The 15,660-nt window shown below is 43.8% G+C and overlaps 1 protein-coding gene across 7 annotated transcripts in view; it reads right to left on the reverse strand.

Annotated features, from left to right (window-relative positions):
* The window catches only part of FMNL1 (formin like 1), a 111,505-nt gene that overhangs the window by 61,977 nt on the left and 33,868 nt on the right, over positions 1–15,660 (reverse strand). For all 7 annotated transcript variants that reach the window (XM_053363683.1, XM_053363682.1, XM_053363681.1 and 4 more), the window contains exon 2: positions 5,603–5,686. In XM_053363683.1, the coding sequence (XP_053219658.1) occupies positions 5,603–5,686 (84 nt within the window). The remainder of the gene's footprint in view (positions 1–5,602; positions 5,687–15,660) is intronic.

Genomic DNA, 15,660 nt, shown 5'->3' on the forward strand with positions numbered 1-15,660 from the left:
TCATGCAGAGCCTTTATTCTGAAACAGTTGCCATGTGGGGTGGGGATTAAAAATAAAATTTGGAGAGGGAACCCATCATGTCCAAGAGATTCCTTCAAATGCCCACAACTCAAAGCACAAACTTTAAAGCACCAAACTTAATTGTGTGTTGACCTCTGCTCAAGCCTCATTTTTCTTGTCACAACATTAGCCGATTTCAATCCCTAGCTTTTCGTGAAATGTTCTGTTAATTTTCTACTGTGGCTCGCTGTGATGGTGATTTTTGAATAATCATTGCTTTTAATATATGTGGTTTTAATATATTTGGTAAACTGCCCTGGAATGTGGGCGGTATGTAAATCTTTTAAAGTGAATACATAGTTTATTTATTTCTTAAATTTGAAACGATAAATACCCGTCATTCCATGTTTCTATTACAACAGAGTAACATAGTCTCTTAGATACAAATTCTGACTGCTATTCCAAACAAATCGCTCTCGGATAAATCTGCCAGTTAACCAGGAAGATGCCAACCTGGACAGTTGCTGCTGTTTTTGTTAATATAACAAATATTATTTTAGTAATTATCGTTTTAGTATTATTATTTTAGGACCAGTTGCCAGAAGCATTTTTTTTAATGAAGCAACTTTTTTTACTTTTAGGGGGATTCTTCAAACTAAATAATCCATGAGGCTCTGTATAAATTTGTTTTGTATATTCTGGCTTGTGAAATTTCAAACAGATTTTGGGGCAGAAAGACAGGTGGAGGAGAGCTATTCCACATATGCAGCTAATAAGGCGACAGCAGCCATTTTAAGCAGCCTGGAGCTTGCTTGCCCCTGGAAATAGTAACTGAATGTAGAACGGCAGTTAGAGTAAACTGATTAAAGATGGATGCCACTTTCTTCCCCGACAGCTTTGAAACTCTGAGGCCGTGAAGGGTTTAAGTCACATGGTAGTGCTCCTGTGCCATTTCTGTTCATTTTAATGGGGCTTGTGCAGGATAACATCCTAGCAGGTTGTGCCTGTGGATCTGATCTGTGTGCTTCCCTCCGCATTGACTTTTATAGTAGGTCATGCCTGCGGATCTGATCTGTGTGCTTCCCTCCGCGCTGACTTTTATACTAGGTCGTGCCTGCGGATCTGATCTGTGTGCTTCCCTCCGCATTGACCTTTATACTAGGTAGTGCCTGTGGATCTGGTCTGAGTGCTTCCCTCCACATTGACTTTTATAGTAGGTCGTGCCTGCGGATCTGGTCTGAGTGCTTCCCTCCGCATTGACCTTTATACTAGGTAGTGCCTGTGGATCTGGTCTGAGTGCTTCCCTCCACATTGACTTTTATAGTAGGTCATGCCCATGGAGCTGATCTGTGTGCTTCCCTCCACATTGACTTTTATACTAGGTTGTGCCTGCGGATCTGGCCTGTGTGCTTCCCTCCGCATTGATTTTTATACTAGGTTGTGCCTGCGGATCTGATCTGCGTGCTTCCCTCCGCATTGACTTTTATAGCACCTGAGGCAGCTTGAGCTAACCTTGCCACATGGTAGGGCCTCTTCTCTGTTTTCTGCCTTCCCCAGGCACTCCCCATTTCCTACCACCAGCCCCTCGCACTCCCTTCCCCTCATTTCTCCACAGCCGCACTCACACATACAGTTGCACACTTTTTTCTTAGCAAATAAAACAGCCGCGAGGAGGAAACTGGTCGTTTCCCCACACCCCCTGCCACATCCTACACGATTCTGGAGAGATCAACTCTTTCCCTCCTCACCCGTCACTCAACGGCGCATGCTGCGAATCACAAGGCGCAGTGGATGGCCCCAAGGGTGACACAGGGCCTTGTGACCCGTTTTCGCCTGAGCGCTGAGCAGCGAGTCGAGGACAGGGCTGCCTTCTCCTTCCGCGCTGCCCACTCACTCAGCAAACACCTTGAGATTGCCAGGAGTTTCTATTTCAGATGCCACATCCCCTGTGGCAGAGCTGTCTTCGCAGATCTGTGAAGGGCTGAATCCCACACAGACATCTGCACAGCTCACATGAGTCACTCCTCTCCCCTTTTTTCCCTGTCTTCTCGGCATCATTCACAAGCCTGTTCCTTTATTAAGCGAGAAATATATAGCTTCACAGCATGAACGGGTGCCATATTTTCTCTCTCTGCTAGCAGCTCCTGCTGAAAAGTGACCCTGCCTTTGAACAACTTGTTCCTGGATCTTTAGAAAAAGGAGAGGATAACTCTTAGGCTTGAGATAGAATATTTTTTTTGGGGGGTGCACATCTCTCCAGAGCAGGGGTCAGAAAACTTTTTCAGCCGTGGGCTGGTCCACTGTCCCTCAGACCTTGTGGTGGGCCGGACTATATATTTTTTTTTGGGGGGGTGAACGAATTCCTATGCCCCACAAATAACCCAGAGATGCATTTTAAATACAGTGGTACCTCGGGTTACATACGCTTCAGGTTACAGACTCCGCTAACCCAGAAATAGTGCTTCAGGTTAAGAACTTTACCTCAGGATGAGAACAGAAATCGTGCTCTGGCGGCACGGCAGCAGCAGCAGGCCCCATTAGCTAAAGTGGTGCTTCAGGTTAAGAACAGTTTCAGCTTAAGAACAGACCTCCGGAACGAATTAAGTACAGTGGTACCTCAGGTTAAGTCCTTAATTTGTTCCGGAGGTCCCTTCTTAACCTGAAGCACCACTTTAGCTAATGGGGCCTCCTGCTGCCGCCGCGCTACCAGAGCACGATTTCTGTTCTCATTCTGAAGCAAAGTTCTTAACCCGAGGTACTATTTCTGGGTTAGCGGAGTCTGTAACCTGAAGCGTATGTAACCTGAGGTACCACTGTACTTAACCCGAGGTACCACTGTAAAAGAACACATTCTACTCATGTAAAAACACGCTGATTCCCAGACTGTCCACAGGCGATTGCGCCGCATCCAGCCCTGGGCCTTAGGTTGCCTTCCCCTGGCCCAGAGAGACAAAGGCAGTTTGATAGAAGGAATCACTGCTTGCGGTGCAGACACCTCCACTTCTGTCCGTGGCCAAACAGCTCTGGCAGGTTTTTGTATGGTTCCCAAAACCTACAAAGCCCATTTGACCAAAGGCAACGTTGGAAGAAAATAAATGTGTGTGCGCTTTGTGGAGAACTGGCCCCTCTCTCAAAACACATCCCCTCTCCCTATAACCTTATGGGACTTGTGACTTCTGCTCTGGTATAAAAATATGTGGAGTTTAGCTGGAAAAAATAGCCCATAAATTACATGTTGCCAAAAGGCTCAGGAGACCCCAAAAAATTATCTGCTGTTTGGCGGATTATTATCATATATACAACAAGACTCCCTTCTCCAGGGCATAATGTGACATTTGGCTTTCCTAATGAGTTTAAGTACAGTGGTACCTCGGTTTTCGAACGTAATCCATTCTAGAAGACCGTTCAACTTCCGAAACGTTCGAAAACCGAGGTGCAAAGGGCGGCCTGCAAATTCAAGAGAGAAAACTGAAGAAAACACTCAGCGGAAGCCGTTCGACTTCCGAGGCGTGTTCAAAAACGGAAGCATTTACATCCGGGTTTTCGGTGTTCGAAAACCGAAACTTTCGACTTCTGAGACGTTCGAAAACGGAGGTACCAATGTACTCTACTTACCAAATTTAAATCTCTGCCAGATATATTGCGTTGCTTATTGCTTTGTATTTGTACTTCTGCTATTTTTGCCGTTTTGCTTTGTTTGACTTACCTCAGTGAAAAGTTTTTGTTTTGTTTTTAATGATAGAATCTCTCTAAAACTAGGTGTGTACCAATGTACTAAATGCAAGAGTTGGCATGCACCCCGCTTACCCACAATGCAGCGGGTCTGGTTCTTCCTGCCTTTGTACTGCAAATGACAGACATACTTGCCTCCAAATCAAATGCTGATTTAAAGCTCAACTTTGACTCTCCCTCATGCCAGTTACAGCTGCTTGCAGCCAGCTTCTGACAGACAGAGGCAGAAAGAGATTTCCCTGAACTTGGTCCTGACAAGAATCTTGCGTATCTGGAACGAAAGTGCAGTAAGCACTTCTGCAGGTGTCTCACCACTCGTGTCTGCTTCTGAACTAATTTGGTGCCAATTAATAAAAACAAAAAAAACCTAATACAGTGGTACCTTGGTTCTCAAGTGCCTTGGTTCTCAAACAACTTGGAACCCAAACACTGAAAATCCGGAAGTAAGTGTTCCAGTTTGCAAACTCTCTTCAGAAGCCGAAACATGCTGTTTTGAGTGTTATGCTTCTGATTCGAGTGCCATGCTTCCGTTTTTAGTGTTACGATGAGGTCTATCTGTTTTTGCTATTTATTTTGCATTTTTGTTTTCGCAGCTCCTTTGTAACTGTGTGGAACCCAGTTCAGCTACTGATTGTGCTGCAGTCACACAATCAATCATTGTTTATTGCTTTCATTTTATGGATCAATGGTCTCGTTAGATAGTAAAAATCATGTTAAATTGCTGTTTTAGGGGTTGGTTTTTAAAAGACTGGAACGGATTGATCCGTTTTGCATTACTTTCTATGGGAAAGCGCGCCTTGGTTTTGGAATGCTTTGGTTTTGGAACGGACTTCCGGAACGGATTAAGTTTGAGATCCGAGGCACCACCGTATGGGAAACTGGAAAGAAGTGGCGTCTGCATGCACTGTGGTGGTGCCGGCAAATCCTGCATGTTTTTATGAAACCCACCAGCGATCCCCCAAGTCCCTATAACATTATTATGAGCTCAAAATCTATTGCCAGCACTGCAGCAAGAATACTATTAGCCCAAAGATGGAAGCAAGAAGAAATGCCAACAAAAGAAGAGTGGCAAATAAAACTGATGGACTACGCCGAGCTGGTGAGACTTACAGGGAAAATTTGAAACCAGCAGGACCAGACTTTCCTAAAGTACTGGAAGAAATTTATGTTGTCTTTGAAAGACAACTGTAATTGCAGTGGTACCTCAGATTAAGAACTTAATTCGTTCTGGAGGTCCGTTTTTAACCTGAAACTGTTCTTAATCTGAGGTGCCACTTTAGCTAATGTGGCCTCCCACTGCCGCCGCGCGATTTCTGTTCTCATCCTGAGGCAAAGTTCTTAACCTGAGGTACTATTTCTGAGTTAGCGGAATCTGTAACCTGAAGCATCTGTAACCTGAGGTACCACTGTACTTAACATCGCCTGTAGGGTTGCAAGAAGTTTTGTAACGAGGACTATCCAAATTATTGTGAGAAGTACTAAGATGAGCTGATGTAAGATTGGATTTAAAACAATAAGCATAGTAATAAAATGCATAATTAGAAAGGAACTTAGAAAACCATTAGATGGGGTTGATGGAAGTCCTAGGCTATGGTAGCCAAGGATTTGTTACCCTGTGTTGGAGATGTTGTGTTGGAAAATTTGTGTAAAATTTAATAAAAATTATTTCAAAAACAAAAAACAAAATCTATGGCCAGAATTTTAAGGTGGTCGTGGAAACCGCGGAGCAGGGACAAACTGAACCATGGTGGTATGTGCCGTTTCCTATTCTTCAACACTGAGAGCTATGGCCGTTTAAGGCCGATTCACATTGCAACATGTAGAATTACTTTAAAAAGAAAAGAAAAGAATGGCCACTCTGGTCTCTTACCTGGTCACAGATCAACTCCCATTTCTTTTCGTTGTCATACTGGCTCAGTAGCTTCATTTTGTCTGGTGGCAAGTTCATGGAATTCTAAAGGACAAGAAGGAAAGAAAAAAATGACTATATTACAGATGCGGTTAGTATATAAGATGCACCTTTGCAACCACTCTGAAAGTTTAATAAAAGCTGCAAATAACAACTGAATAGGGAGAATTCAGATCAGAGCTGATGATGGAAGCAAGGCAAGGCACTTATTTAACTTTTCTCCCCTATTTCCAAAGCAATGGAGAACGCTTCAATATCACTGTTTTTCTCAAAGAAGGATACTGTTTGCTCATGCATCTATTCCCAAGAATTTAGACTCCCCCCTCCCCCACAACTCCTTTTTCTATACTGATTTTTTCTGGGACTCATCCCTTTTAAAGAAAAAACAAACAGAATCCCATCCTCGTCGCCAGTGTTAAGTTGCGGGCGAACATATCAGACGACACAGCGATTCTTCCAAAGCCGCTCTTCATTTGTAAGCTGGAACAGAACTGAACCGAGGAGCTCAGTCAGCCGGCTTATATAGAGCTCCACTAGAATGCAACAGTAACCATTTTCTGTAACAAGCCAATCACTGAACGTCACTTTCGATCCTTCATTTGCATACAAACTATCCAATCACTGAACGTCACTTTCGATCCTTCATTTGCATAACTATCTACAGTATCCCCCTGCTGGCCCAGGGTGAGAACTTTAGTACATAACAGTCACAAAGAACACTGGATACCTAATATGGAGAATGCTTCTTTAAAGCGCTTGCTTTTATAATGTCCTATACTTATTAAGTTTTGGGAAAGACAGCAGGACTATATAAGTAAAATGCTAACAGAACAAGTTAAGATTTTCAAAGGTGAACGTTCTTTTGAACTATATACCTATTGTATGGAAAGTGACAGAACAAAAAAAAATGGATTCTATGCCCATTAATGGTGGCTAAAAGACTAGACTGATGAACTGGAAGAATAGAAAAATGATTCCCCTTAATCAATGGCTTGACAACATGACAATATTAGCAACATATGAACAGACTGCTTATAGATACAGACTTTATTTGCAGAAATATAATGATAGTTGGAATGGCTTTATACAGTATATATTTGGTTATTGATAAAAAAAATTGTATTAGGATAATAAGACTATACACATTTGTATACTAATGTATGGAAATGTAAGTCAGCATTTTTCTTTTATTTTCATTCAGATTTTTCTTTTCACCACTTTATTTTATATAAATTAAATTCTTCCAATAAAATATCTATATCTATCTATAAAGAACACAGGCAACAAAATAAAAAACATTTCCTAGCCATTATTTTGGATACAAAAACTTGTGGAACACGCAGAAATGGCGAAACTTACTGGAAATATAAGAAATCAAGATAACAAACTTCTTAATAAAAGAATCGAAAATGTTTATTGCATATTTACAAACAAATTGTAAACAGGTAAGAACATTGGCAGGGATATTGTAATAACCTGCAGTTTTATAGGAGTATACATTCAAAGTAGATGAATAAATGATCAGGTTATGTTAATTTGGAATATGCAGGAAATATAAAAAATAAATTCCAGGAACCGCAGAAAGAGGGGGAAGGGAGTCGAGTTCCGAAATGTTGAAATGATTGTAAAATTATTGAAATGTATAAAATTGAAAATAATTTTTTTAAAAAGGTACAGCGGGGAACAAATACAGTAGTACCTCAGGTTAAATACTTAATTCGTTCCAGAGGTCCGTACTTAATCTGAAACTGTTCTTAACCTGAAGCACCACTTTAGCTAATGGCGCCTCCTGCTGCTGCCGTGCTGCCGGAGCACGATTTCTGTTCTCATCCTGAAGCAAAGTTCTTAACCTGAAGCACTATTTCTGGGTTAGTGGAGTCTGTAACCTGAAGCATATGTAACCTGAAGTGTATGTAACCTGAGGTACTACTGTACCCAGGATGCAATATTGCAACCTTACTAAAAACAAGCAAATCCCTCCCTTGGGATGACCCAGATCAACTACATTGTACAAAACTGAAATGCCTGACGTGGGTGATACAAAAAGCCAGGATTCCCCAACAACACGAATACTCATGGGTTGCTAATGTTTCCCTTTCGCCACAATATACTGGGGAAAAGGGAACTCCTAGGCCCCTTGACTTGTTTGGATGAAATCAGTATGTATGTCAGTTGCACCAGGAAATTGCACGCCCATGTGGTGGAAGTGGCAAGCGCTCTTGCTCAACCCAACGCCTTCCCACTTCTCCCACAGAAAGGTTAGTGGTTAGAACTCATCTCTCGACAAGGCTGTACACAGGCTCACTGTAATGCGCCGGTTCTCTTTCCTCCCCCTCCAAAAAAAGAGGAAACATCAAGCTGGAGAAACATTTTCCGATCACTCAGCAGCCAGTGACGGCATCCATGCGCAGGGGTTGAACCTTTGCCTTCGTCACGCGACACAGACTTGCTTTGAGAGGGGAGATCTCCCATTTTTACTTTTTTTATTCTGGCCTATTTTTTATTCCCTAGGATTGCCTGAACTTCAAGAAAAAGTACAGTAGATTCATCGAGAGCAAAGCAAAACGGCTTTGCATGATACAACATCTGTGTTCTTCCTGCAAAACCGAGGCTAAAAGATCAGAAAGCAGAGGGTTGTTGTTTTTTGTTTTGCTCTTTAGCAGGTTCTCAGAAGCTTACGGATGAAGATAAAGTCTAGTTGTTTGGTGGTTTATGCCTAAGGCCTCACAATAATATCCCTAGAGATATTTGCTATTTCCCCCGGCAAGCTAAGCAAGATAAATCCCAGTTTTAGCTTTTAAATGATGTAAATATCTAGAGTATGGCAGGTAACACATGCTAGAAGCATTTCCAAGTGAAATCTGACATTATTAAAGGATATGAACACAAATATTTTGATGGGTTGTACTCAACCAACTGCTACTCAAAGTATCAGTGCTGAAATTAATGACTATAACTAATTTATGTCCTTTAATTTCAATGGGCCTACTCCTGAGTAAAAAGTAGCTGAATGCAACCACTTGTTTCCTATGCTGAAATACAATATATGATGGTAGAAGATGACACTTCTTTCACTACTGAAGTTTTAATCAATTCAGCATTAATACCTGAGTTCAGCTGATGCTTAATATCAATATTTCTTAACATCTAATGTATCAATGCATCTAGATTTGTTATTTATAGGCATTAACAAATTCTATTTTTGAGTGTATATTTTGTACTCATCTTTAATTTTTTTTGTAGGTCTGATTAAAAGAAGTTACTAAATTACAAAAATAAATATGTTTGGATCAGCCAGATCTCGGTAGTTGACAAATGAGATGATTGCAAATCCTTAACAGGCTTACTACAGAGTAAGCCGTATTGAACTCAAGGCTGATTACTTCTGAGTAAATGCTTCAGGCTGTTCTGCAAGGTTCTCATCCCAAACCTCAGTAGCCATAATAAGGAAATGGATATGGCAGCTATTAACTGCAGTTAAGCACACATGGATAACAGAAGCAACCAAATTGAACGAAGAATTTAAAATGTGCCGGGCAGACCCTACGACATCTCTTTTATTGCAGTGGAGCCCTTTGCACAAGTCTTTCTAACCTTTTAGCATTTAAAAGCGGCCTTGGCTGTTGGGGCCTTGAGATTTTGAGAGCCTACAGGAGCCTCATCTGGCGTACCTGTTACTACGGCAACCAGAAGAGCTGCCATATTGAAAGGGCCTGCTGGCGTTCAAGGTTACCTTGCAACCAGAAGGGCTGCCCATGTTATTACCAGCTTCACAAGGTTGTCTATCTAGCTGGTTGCAACAGGAAGACTCCTGATGCTCGTCAGAGAAAAGTCGTTCAAATCTCAAGGCTTAAAAATATGGGGTGCAGCCTCACCCCGATCTTTCTGTAGTGTTTTTGTTTTTTTAACAGTGATTTAGGCCTGGAACAAGTCCAAATCCTTAAGAGGAGTCCTGTACCTTTATAGGTACAAAGTATGTGGCACAGAAGATAATCTCTGCGGTCCATCTCGCCACACTGCCCCTTCCAAAATGTATCTGTCAGAGAAGATCTGTCCAAAAATTCATCCAAGTGATATGACAAGGGGATGGGGGGGTGAGGAACAAGACACACCCTTCCCCCTAATTGGAACTTATAAGGGCAAATCCAGAGGGATTAAATCAGTGACTCTTTTCTTGATCGTCTACTGAACGGTCTGTGCCCTTTTGCCCACTCCAACAAATATTATCCAAAATTTCCCACCACCCTTTTCATCTTATTGTGAAAGAAGTGGATCATTTGGACTTGAATCTTGGGAGAGTTCAGATCACCCTATTTTGAGGGTGAAGCAATGAGACATAATTATTCTCAGTGAGGTCTGAGAGCACTTCCAGCACTGAGCTTGGAACAGATATCATCGAAGATTTTTTGTAATTGACTTTGAACCCAGAGAGACCGCCCCGTATACTCTAGCTATCTCCTGAACAACAGACAGCAGCACAGTACTGGACGGTGCCATTCACAAAGAGGTGGGGTTTTCTGCTCTTCTGAGTCCACTTGGACCCCACAAATGGCGCAATCAATAAAACAGCTAGCGTGGAGGGGGGAGAGAGATGGGACACAGCCCCCGCCTCATCCCTTGGCTTATGCAAAAGCAATTGCATCTTAAGTTGTTAGTTTTGATGTCGGCAGAAGGGGCATCATAAATCGCCTGGAGGGCAGCCATGCCAAAATTCATTATTCCTCAGAATATGGTTGTCTCCAGGTGATCAAAAGCTGCTGCAGCACCGAGTGACAGCAGTGTTAATAAGCGAACACCTGCTTTTGTCTAAAATCACGGATTCCACTCAGCATCCTTCGGAAGTTTTCCACAATAGGCCACTGTGAGACCAAACAAAAAACCCACTTTGGGGAGACTTAGTAGTGTGCCTTAACTTATTTAGACAACTAACGAGGAGAGTGAAAATTTCTTTGCAGCCTGTTTTCTTTTTAAAAAGGGATAAATGTTATACGGTTCTGCAGGAATATTATCACTGTCCTGATATTTGCCTCCTTCCAGGAAGGTGAAATCATTCTCCCCACCCCGCCCCGGTGGAACCTTATTAAACAAATCCACCAGTGGCAAATGAAGTGTGTTCTGAAACAGTTTCTTTTTCCCCAATAAATTCTGTCCGGAAGCCATCTCTTACCAAGGTGTTATTACCCTTTAGGGGTTTCCCCTTCATTGTCTTTCTTTAACAATAGTTCTCCATCAACGCTACACAGGCTTTCATCGGTTTGTATTACTTCTTCATGTTACCTCCTGATGAATGCTGTATGCACACAGCTCACATTTACTGAGCTTAAAAAAACAACCCAGGATCTATTGCCCACCCCATCAGGGGTCTCTCTGATGCAAACCAGTGTTTCCCAAGCTTGGGTTTTTGGACTACAGCTCCCATCATCCCTAGCTAAATCAGGGATGATGGGAATTGTAGTTCAAAAACAGCTGGATACCTACGTTTGGGAAAACACGGTGTAGACATTTAGAATAATACCTGGCACACCTCTCTGATGCATAGCTGTCAACCTTCCCTTTTTTTTGCGGGAAATTCCCTTATTCTAGCGCCGTTTCCTGCTGCTTTCCGCTGCTATCCCAGATTGTTAGATATCCCGTAGACTGTCCCCGGGACAGGTGAGGCTGCTGATCCCTTATTTTCAAATCTGAAAGTTGACAGCTATGCTCTGATGCATCTTTAGTCCCTTCACAGCTAGTCCCCCTTGACACCAGATAAGGTAAAACGACCCCTGGAAGGTTAAGTCCAGTCAAAGGTGACTCTGGGGTTGCAGCGCTCATCTGGCTTTCACGCCGAGGGAGCCGGTGCTTGTCCACAGACAGCTTTTCAGGACACCATGATGGAAACCAGAGCACATGAAAACGCTGTTTACCTTCCCACCGCAGTGGTACCTATTTATCTACTTGCACTGGCATGCTTTCGAACTGCTAGGATGGCAGGAGTGGGACAGAGCAATGGGAGCTCACCCCGTTGCGGGGATTTGAACTGCTGAACTTCTGATCGGCAAGCCCAAGAGGCTCAGTGGTTTAGACCACAGCCCCACCAGCATCTGGTTGAGATCAGATAGGCTAGACGGCAAGGAGGCCAAACTGTAGATGGAGTCAGAGCCAACAACAGGTGAAGCCCACATACAGGTGGATTGGCTATAAATGAGAAGGCGGATGGGCAGAAGCTGGATGAAGGCAGACTAAGATCGGTGGGGCAGTGCCCCACTTGCCCCAACGGACCAGCCTCTACCTCCTTAGCGTTAGTCAATGGTTCTCTTTGTATGTTGTTGCCACGCTGCCTGGAGGAGCCATCCTGGAGGCGAGGCACCTGGGTAAGAACCAAGTGGTCTTCAGCCACGGAACTTCTGTCAAAAGGAAAAGAGCACCCCAGTCTCCAATAGATCCAAATTTAGTGTGTTTATATGTGAGGAGGAGGCAATCTGGTTTCTTCTCTCCAGTTTTGGAAGCCTGTGTTCCAGATCTCAGGATTTTATAGCAGTCCTCTCCACTTTATACTGCTTCTTAAGATAAGAGGGGGCACCGCTACGGCCTCGAATGGGAACACCGCAATCCCTGTAGCACCTGAAATACTCAGTTCTCTCAGGTACGATTTGGTCAGCCGTTGTCGTGTTTAGCAAGCTCAATCCACTCATGTCCTTTCATAACTACAGTGGTAACTTGGGTTATGAACTTAATTTGTTCTGGAAGTCTGTTCTTAACCTGAAACTGTTCTTAACCTGAGGTACCACTTTAGCTAATGGGGCCTCCCACTGCCGCTGCTGCACAATTTCTGTTCTCATCCTGAAGCAAAGTTCTTTACCCGAGGTACTATTTCTGGGTTAGTGGAGCCTGTAACCTGAAGTGTCTGTAACCTGAAGCGTCCGTAACCTGAGGTACCACTGTAATGGTTTAGAGATAATGTCACATATCATCCAGATGTTACTGCAGCGCACTTTAAATCTGTCGTCGTTGTTTTATTTCTATGCCACCTTTCCACGAAAAGAACCAAGCTCAAAGCAGCTTGCATCAGAGGAAAAAGGAGTATTTCTCACAATCAACCATCGCATGGACAATTTCATTGCAACATAATAAACAGCAACCTAATGGCAAATAAAGCAACATGTTGGGGGGGGGGGACACTCCGAATTTCAGTTTGCTGCTGGCATCCGTCTGTCATGAGAGACAATTTTCAGTACTATAAATATAACAATATTACATACTAATACCATTACACTTCCTGGGAACAGCAAGACCAGGCAGGATGGACCACGCGGGCTTATATCTGTTTGAAGTCAACCCTTATGTATGTTTTACGTAACGGCAAGTAGAAAGTTAGGAGGACATGTGTAACCTCTGCTCTTTCAGGCTTCTTGAACCTATTTGAGTCCAGGAATGCCGAAATCACCACTGTCAACCGCTGGCCACCTCCACAAAGTCTTTGGAAGTAGCTAGCAAAAAAATTATGCTGGTTGGGAATGTGGGACACAAATGGAAGAGCAGAGCATTCAGAAGGTATCAGACAGTAAGACAGCAGTGAGGCACCCATTTTGGCCCGGTGGGCCACACCCTTATCTAAAAAGGTAAAGGACCCCTGGATGGTGAAGTCCAGTCAAAGGCGACTGTGGGGTCGCAGCACTCATCTTGCTTTCAGGCCGAGGGAGCCGGCCTTTGTCCACAGACAGCTTTCTGGGTAATGTGGCCAGCAGGACTAAACCGCTTCTGACACAACAGGACACCATGACGGAAACCAGAGTGCACAGAAACACCGTTTACCTTCCTGCTGCAGCGGTACCTATTTATCTACTTGCACTGGCATGCTTTCAAACTGCTAGGTGGGCAGAAGCAGGGACAGAGCAACAGGAGCTCACCCCGCCACAGGATTCGAACTGCCAACCTTCTGATCAGCAAGCCCAAGAGGCTCATTGGTTTAGACCACAGCGCCACCCGTGTCCTACCTCACCCCTTTAGGCCAACTCTGACAGGTGGGCTGGGCAGGGCAACCCAACCATCCAACACTTGACATGATTATGATTCTACATGTTTGACAGGTGGGCTGTCAAAAGTTCCTTGCATAGTGTTCCCCATGCACCCAACAACCTTAATACAGTACCCCCCCATACATGGTATGTGAGGGGGAGCTGCTAACTGGTGCCTTTGGAGGGTTCACACTCATTTTTTACTTTCTCCCTCTTGCAAAGAAAATGTTTTGCAGGCAGCCTTGGGGCTTCCTTCTCCTCCACGTGGCTCAGCCTGAGTTGTGGCTAATGGACTTCCATTCTTGCAAAGGGAATATAATGCCGAGATAGGGTGTAGTAGAAGGGGAGGAACAACAACAACTCATGCCGAAAGGGGGTGGGAAGTCAACAAAAACAGGAGAAAGGACGAAATTGTGTTCTGAATGTGTATGTTTAAAATGCTGAAACTTAATCAAATACCGTATTTTTCGCTCCATAGGGCACACTGGACAATAGGGTGCACCTAGTTTTTAGGGGGGGAAATAAAGAAAAAAAAAATTTACGGTATAATTGGGGGGGGGAGGGAGAATAGCATGTTGTTGCCTAGCAAACAGGAGGAGCTTGGAACGAGCTTTGGGCGTGGTGGAACAGCAAGGCAATAAAAGCTGCTTGCATCTGCTCTGCATAGCACTTTCAAGTGTTCAAAAAGCATTTCACATGCATTATCTAGTCATAGCCCTTACCACAACAACCTTGTAAATATAATTATACCCTATATTGCAGATGGAGAGCCTGAGAGAGAATAGCTTGTCAAGGCCAATGAGATTCAAAGTACCGTATTTTTCCCTCTATTACACGCAGATTTTTTCTCCTAAAAAGTAAGGGGAAATGTCTGTGCGTGTTATTGAGCGAATGTGTGGTCCCTGGAGCTGACAAGCGCGAGTGAAGGCAAAAATGAGGCAAATATCAAATCCTCCGGAGAAGGGAAGCCTTGAAAGGAGGAAGCTCTGGCTCAGGGTCTTACTGCCCACCTGCTTCTGTTTCCTTACTGTGTTTGCTCAAACGGAACAAAGAGCAGAGAAAACCCCTCCCCTCCAGGCAAGCAGAGTGCCTTCTAATTCCTCTCCGTGCGTCTGGGACTCGAAGGCAACATGCAGGTTGGGGGGTGGGGAGAGAGAGAGAGCTGGCTGGCTTGTGGGGGGGGGGGACTTTTGCCTTCCTTTCCTCCCTCCGGTAAAACCCCTCTCCTGCATTCTTAGCCAGCTGCCTCTCTGCACACCCCTTTCGGCGCTCCTTATCCTTTCTATGTTTTTCCTTCCCTCCCTACTTAAAACGTGGTTCCATCACGGATCCACATGGATCCTCAGGATCTTTGCATTGAGTCACCCCAAATTCACCATCAGATCACATAGCAATGATCTGATGCAAAAACAGGGCTGCAATGGTGCAAAAACATGGTTACAAAGCACGGATCCACATGGATCCTCAGGATCTTTGCATTGGGTCACCCCAAATTCACCATCAGATCACATAGCAATGATCTGATGCAAAAACAGGGCTGCAATGGTGCAAAAACGTGGTTACAAAGCATGGATCCACATGGATCCTCAGGATCTTTGCATTGGGTCACCCCAAATTCACCATCAGATCACATAGCATGTCCATGGCTACAGCCTGCACCAAAAAAATCACGCACCCACTGTTGCCTGGGGCTGCAATGGTACAAAAACGTGGTTACAAAGCATGGATCCACATGGATCCTCAGGATCTTTGCATTGGGCTACCCCAAACTCACCGTCAAATCACATGTCTGTGGCCGCAGCATGAAGCACAAAAATGATACATCCACTGTTTCATTCAGAATTTTTTTTTCTTGTTTTCCTCCTCTAAAAACTATGTGCGTGTTATGGTCAGGTGCGTGTTATCGAGCGAAAAATACGGTAGGTATATAGCTAGCCCAAAAGTCCTTTCCCTCCCCCCAGCCACTAGAAAGTCAAACTCTTTCAGCTAAGGAGATTTCATCGCCTTCCACACTTTCAAATA

This window comes from Podarcis raffonei, chromosome 13, assembly GCF_027172205.1.
Source record: "Podarcis raffonei isolate rPodRaf1 chromosome 13, rPodRaf1.pri, whole genome shotgun sequence".
NCBI lineage: Eukaryota > Metazoa > Chordata > Lepidosauria > Squamata > Lacertidae > Podarcis > Podarcis raffonei.